The sequence below is a fragment of the Acanthochromis polyacanthus genome, chromosome 19 (assembly GCF_021347895.1).
Source record: "Acanthochromis polyacanthus isolate Apoly-LR-REF ecotype Palm Island chromosome 19, KAUST_Apoly_ChrSc, whole genome shotgun sequence".
In the NCBI taxonomy this organism is placed as follows: Eukaryota; Metazoa; Chordata; class Actinopteri; family Pomacentridae; genus Acanthochromis; species Acanthochromis polyacanthus.
This window is the reverse complement of record NC_067131.1, coordinates 12,865,173-12,871,299: the sequence shown is the minus strand read 5'-3', so window position 1 is coordinate 12,871,299 and position 6,127 is coordinate 12,865,173. Positions and strand designations below refer to the sequence as shown.

General features: G+C 39.4%; 1 protein-coding gene across 1 annotated transcript; it reads right to left on the bottom strand.

Annotated features, from left to right (window-relative positions):
* Positions 1 to 1,971: 1,971 nt before the first annotated feature.
* Positions 1,972 to 6,120, bottom strand: LOC110955420 (elongin-B-like). Its single transcript, XM_022200415.2, has 4 exons — positions 6,006 to 6,120; positions 5,040 to 5,174; positions 4,780 to 4,888; positions 1,972 to 2,999 (listed from the first exon to the last, which is right to left on the bottom strand). Exons 1-4 carry the CDS (start codon positions 6,006 to 6,008, stop codon positions 2,887 to 2,889), a joined length of 360 nt encoding a protein of 119 aa, XP_022056107.1. The 5' UTR covers positions 6,009 to 6,120; the 3' UTR covers positions 1,972 to 2,886.
* Between the last annotated feature and the right edge of the window lie 7 nt (positions 6,121 to 6,127).

The following is a 6,127-nucleotide window of genomic DNA, read 5'->3' as shown; positions in this document are numbered from 1 at the left end:
AAGAAATTAGAGAAAAATACATGTGAGAATTTCATGTAGCTGTTTACTGGGAGACCTACAGTGAACAGAGTCAACATTTGCTTTTCATTGTGATATTATCGCCTCACTTCCCCGTCACATCTCAGTTTCTGTGAGAAAAATGCTAAAGAGATGCAAAAGTTTGCTCTATAGTGTCAATCTTAAGTATCACCAATCACTTATAATGCACTCCTGTCAAACCCACAAAGGTGTGGCATTTATACATCAGGCTTCTTCATTAAAGACCTCTGTGTAGATTACATCAATGCTTCCTCACTCCTTTCTCCTCAAGGTGCATTTATCGAATTCGAAAACCCCCTGTGAATGTGGAAAGAGAAAGATTTCTGGTTCGTGGAAGGAGAAAAGATCAAACATAAGATAGGGCCCACTGTGTGATTAGCAACACCTTCACCAATTCAAAATGTCTGCTGTGACAAAAGGCCCCATCTGATTTCAGCAACCCTCCTGTTGTCCTCATTTATAGGCACCAAAAATACTATTTCCTTATCTAAAAAAAAAATAAATAATAATAATGGAGCAAAAAAATTCTCCAAATTTCTGAAAATTTGCAAAATCTTCAGGAAGAAAATTCCACTAATTTCTTAAAAGTTTCCCTTAAAAGTAAAAAAAAACAAAACAGATTTGGCAAGAAAATTCTTATATTTTCAAAAAATGAGAAAAATCTCCCAAAAAATCTTAAAAATATCAAAAGTAATTACATATATATCAGTAAAACTTCTATTTTCTTTATGAACATTGACAAAAAAAATCAACCAAAATCAAGTGAAATTTGCTGGATTTTGGTTGATTTTTTTGTGAATGTTCTTAACCCTCAAGCGACCGAGTGGGGTCATTTATGACCCCAGCCATAGAATTATATTTGCCGTTTTTATATCTTTTATCTAAAAAATGTTTCCTACCATGAATTTGTCAATCTACTTGTCCTACAGCTGCTCATAGTTTTTTGTAGAGATCGGCCAACTGGTGTGACAAGGATAATGGAAACTTGTCTGGGGTCACTTATGACCCCAGAAAGATGTATAGGTTTTTCACTATTGTAGGCCTTCGTTTTATTTATTTATTTTTACCTCTAATTGCTATATTTCAGTGTTTTGCAGTGCACTGTAGCTGGTCGACCTACATTTTTAGCCACAGCTGCCCTGGGGCAGACTGACTGGCTGCCAATCCACTCCTACAACCCCTCTGACCACCACCAACATTACACAGCATACACATTCATACACTAGTGTAAGTGGCAGCCCTGGAGGTAAGGTGAGTAAAGTGTCTTGCATTGGACGAACGGCTCTGCCACCTGAGCCACAGCCGCCCCTAATCTAAACACTTCTCTGCATGTTACATTGCACACACAAGAGGTTTGTGTAGATTTTGTTTTTATGTACTTTTGATTTACTATTGAGGAAACAAAAGGAATAAAGTTTTAAAAGAAGTGGCAGACAAAGCATGTCTAAATAAAAATTATTGCGTTCTTACAATGCATCATATTGTTCATATGGTTTTACTTTAGCTCTGAGTCAAAAATGATTAAAATCCATAAATAATAACAGAAGGTTATTTTATAATATCCATCTTAAAATGCAGTGGAGTGGAATAGGTAAGAAAGCACAAAAAGAGGCACTAAAGTAGACATTCCTGTGTAAAATATAGTGGGGTCATAAATGACCCCAGTCGGTCATTTTAGTCGCTAAAATAGCTTGGTCGCTTGAGGGTTAAGAAACATTTACATTTCTTTTTTCCACCAAAAGTGTTCAAAGATTTCCCTAAAATGTTGAAGATGTGGACATCATAAGTTTCTCTGTGAAAATATCTTTTTCCCCCACAGTCAAACTTTAAAACAGGTCAACAAGAAGGTTAATACCAACCCCTTAAACTCTTACTACCAATAAATATTAACACAAATCTGTGATTGGAATAAAAACAAATTAGCAAGCAGAGTAAAAAACAAAACAGGAAAAACTTTTAATTAAGCAAGCTCACAGTTACAGGCTATGTTTGTGTGACTAAGGGAAGGTGCCACATTAATGTTGGTGACATGTGATGTACGCATTTTTTAAAAGTAACGCAAGAAAACACTCCTCCTGTGTTATACTGTATGTCACAGACAGAATGTCCTCTGACCAAAAAATATCCCTCTGCTGTCCAAGAGGTACCTGCCTTTGGTCTCAGTGCATGAAACACAACAAAGGACTGACAAGTAAAACACACTGATGAAACAAAATGACAACAAAAACAAAGAAAATTAACTATCATGAAGACGTTTTTTCCTGGTATGAAATCAAGTCAGAAATGTACAACAAAACTGGGAGAATCAGACGAAGGAAACTTATCAGTGGTGGGTCTATCTGTTGCTGTGAAAATAAAGCCTTTGTTTTGAATTTGTTCATGCAGTTTTGCTAATTCAGACACTGGACTCTTTATCCATGCATGTTACTTCTAGAGCACTGTGACACACACGACTATGCCGCCACCTTTTCCAAAATATTAATGATAATAATTAGAACAACTCACACACACGTACACAATCATACTTTCCAAACCAACTTCTTCACTCAAAAGTTTGAGCCAGTTGGTGCTTAAGAGCAAATTTCAAGGAGCAGAACTGCATGTGATGTGGAAATCGTATAGAGTTTAAAAAAAAAAAAAGGATTTGTGAAGTAAATTGGGGGAAGGGCGGTGGTGCCGAGATGATAGCATGAAGGTAACATGGATAGGCTTGGTTACCTATTAATGTCCCCATCCATCAACTGAAATTATATTACACATCCTCCACCCCGCTACTTCTTCACTGCAGTTAATCCACACACACCCACTTCCATCCTTCCCTCCATTGCTCGCTTCCTCTGCCCGCCATCACTGCACTGCCTGTTCATTGGCAGTGCTACCGGAGTCCTGAGGCTTCATCACATCAGGGAGTTCTGGGGGGCTGGAGAAGGCCTCGATGTGCAGCTGCTCGAACATCTCATCTGGAGGGCAAAAAGGAGACGAGGAAACATGAGCTCCATCCTGACAGCTCGCTGTGGTTACATAAGCCATGACACCAAAGCTGCTGCGGTGAACATTTACTGGCATGTGTATCGAAGCAAATACGCATCAACTCGAATTAAAGCAAATTCAGGACATACTTGAAAGTAATACTAGTCTGGTTAAAGCACTTGGACAGCTTCAAGGCAAGGGCACTTAGGCTACATTATAAGCAGGGACGGGATCAGCAAGTTCTGATTTTAGCGGAAAGTTGTTGATCGGGGGGGGTGTGGCCGTGGCGCAGCGACGTCCAATCGCTGGGCCGTTTACAATCGTCGTTAACAAGCTATCGTTAACGTCGTTACCATTGCGCAGGAGTATCAGCGACAATAAAGTGTTCAAACTTGTGAAATCGGCGTTCAAATAAATGAAATCCGCGGTAAATTCCCATCCCTGAAAAAAAGCGGAATTCCGCGAATTCGCGGAAAAATCACATCCCTGTATAAGAGGTTTCCAACACTAGAGAAGATCTTGTGTGAATTCGAGCAACAACAATAATCAACGATTGCATCAATCGGCAGCTGGTTGAGGATCGATTAATTGTTTTGAGTCTAAAGTCTCTGATTCCAGCTTCTCAAATGTAAACATTTTCTGGTTTCTTTACCTCTTTATGACAGGAAAACTGAATATCTTTGGCTTGCAGACGAACAAGACATTTGAGGACATTCTTTTTGGGTTTAAGAAACACCGATCCACATTTAGCACCACTTTGACATTTTATAGGCCAAACAACTAATTGACTAACTGAGAAAACAATCAACAGATAAATCAGCAACAAAGGGAATCGTTACTTGCAGCCCTAGTGTGCATGTTCTTACACGATTGCTGGTGAACCCAGACTGTAATCCAGCTGATCGATCACATAGATCAAAATCCACAAGAGATCTAGTCTTTGTCAATTGTATTTCAACTGCATTCATAGACACAGTTTAAAATCTAACTGTGTTGTTATTTCGCAATACAACTGCATTTAAACTGTCCTTTAACGTTTAAAATACACCTCATTTAGTGATTTGAAGACCAGAATACGCCACCAGTGTAAACCATGACAGGATACATTCATCTTTTCTGTGGCATCAAGCAGAGATATATCAAATAGCTAAAATGAGGCTGTGATGATAAAGGATTTAAAGTAACAAGGTCGCACAGGGAGTAATCGTTCCAAAAGAGGAACCAATACCAATTTTTCCTGCTTCTGTAATGCATTTTGCGTCAGAGGTACAATCTGCTGTACTTATGACTACCATCCTCGGTTACAGTCACAAAAAAGTTGAAATTAGTCATGTTCTCTGGAGACAGTTTAAGAGAATTATGTAAAATGTAAGAAAATCGCTGATTAAGAAGACATGTCAAACAGAGGTAAAATCCTATAGCATAAAGAATTACACTGCTTAAAGAAAAAACACCTCCGAGATGGCACTGAAGAGCAAAGACCTGTATGTGTAAGTTGCAGTACAGCACAGTTACACACCTTGAGGGCTTAAATTAATTGAATGCAGATAAATTAGCACAAAGCTGAAGCAATGATTTCCTGACATTAAACAAATGAATTCAACAACAAAAAAAAAAGCCCAAAATGATGTTTGTGGAAGAGTTGCCACAACCGGAAAAGCAAGATTCTGTTCAAAGACAGGAAACACTGGTTGTACAGAAATTCCTGCACTTTGAAGAAAAACCATTTCTGATATCTCGACGCACACAACTTCCAGAAACAGAGCATACCATTTATACGGAAAGCCAGACCAACTGTAGCTGGGGCTTGAGGTCTGGCAGTCTGGTTGGTGAATCCACAGTCACCCAGGGTCTTGCTGTCCTCTAGCAACTGGTCATCCTGTGGAACAAGAGTTCAATCCATTAATCGGCCTAAAACGTATAATGTGCCACCAGTGAAATGTGAACACTGAGATCCCCTGCCCGTATTTTAACAAAATAAAATGCATCGTTAGTCAGCCTGATGCTGTAATACTTTGCCCTAAACTCACTTTGTAGAGCCGCTGGTCTTCGGGTGGTCTTTTAAGTATTCCTTCAACAATACGCTTCAGTTCATAGACAGTGGTGGACTCCTTGGCGTCTGTGAAGATTGTGGTCTTGTGACGCCGGATCATTAAGAACACGTCCTAAAAAAAAGTGAGCACACAATTTCCTATTAAATACTGCATCAACAGCTGAATCTGTTTACCAAGAAGATGAAGACTTGACATTAGCTGCACAAAACGTTACTCCAAGTTTAGACTGTAATCACAAAGGAAAGACTGTCTGTGGTTCATTCAACTTATAAGCAGGTTGTCAGGCAATAACTGCTTAATTTGACTAAACATCTCAGCAGGCCATGTCAGGAGGTAATACTGTCTGTCCACCCTGCAACTCTTTGAAACACAGCACTTTAATCTAGACCAAACATGACTTGTTAGCAAACACATTCCACGGAATTTATAATCTTTAGTCATCCGTTTTGCTAATGTATTTTCCCGGATACAGCACAATTACCGCCACTGACAGTTCATTGATTTATAAGCTCGCAGGTAGCAGTGGACAGTGGACAAGCAGACGTAGATCTGAGCTCACGCTAAATTAGCCGCAGCGTTAAGTCTTCAGTTAATTTTAGGCCTAACAGTTTAATTAAAAGCAATTGTAGGTCTGACATTCACAAAACACGTTCAGCTGATGTGACTAGAGAACCTCGATCGTTAGCTAGCTAACACTACTTCCAAGGTTAGCCAAGCTAAGTTGCCTCGCTAGCTGCACCTCCCGTTACAGATGGGAAGCTAACATAGCAAACTTAGCTTTAGCAGTTTAGCATAAACAAAGTGAAATTAACATTTCAACAACAGACAGTACCGTTCCTTATTTTAGCTTTAATACTTGAGAACAAAGCGCCTGGCGTTAATTCCGTGGTTGTATCTAGACAATAATCTCAGAAAATCGTCGACAGTAATAATAATAGTTACCATTTCAAGTGGTCAGCTAGCTAGCCAGATACGCCAGCCCTGTGTTGTGCAGCAGAACCCCAGACTGCACCGCTTGCGGAAATTGCGCAATGAAGATGCGCGCAGAGTATTCAGGAACCGCA

Excerpts from the sequence above, each read along its gene's own strand:
- LOC110955420 (XM_022200415.2), bottom strand. Across the intron at positions 4,889-5,039 it reads AAGACCAGCGGCTCTACAAA|GATGACCAGTTGCTAGAGGA; the intron begins GTGAGTTTAGGG and ends CTTGTTCCACAG. Across the intron at positions 3,000-4,779 it reads TCTGGCTTTCCGTATAAATG|ATGAGATGTTCGAGCAGCTG; the intron begins GTATGCTCTGTT and ends TTTGCCCTCCAG.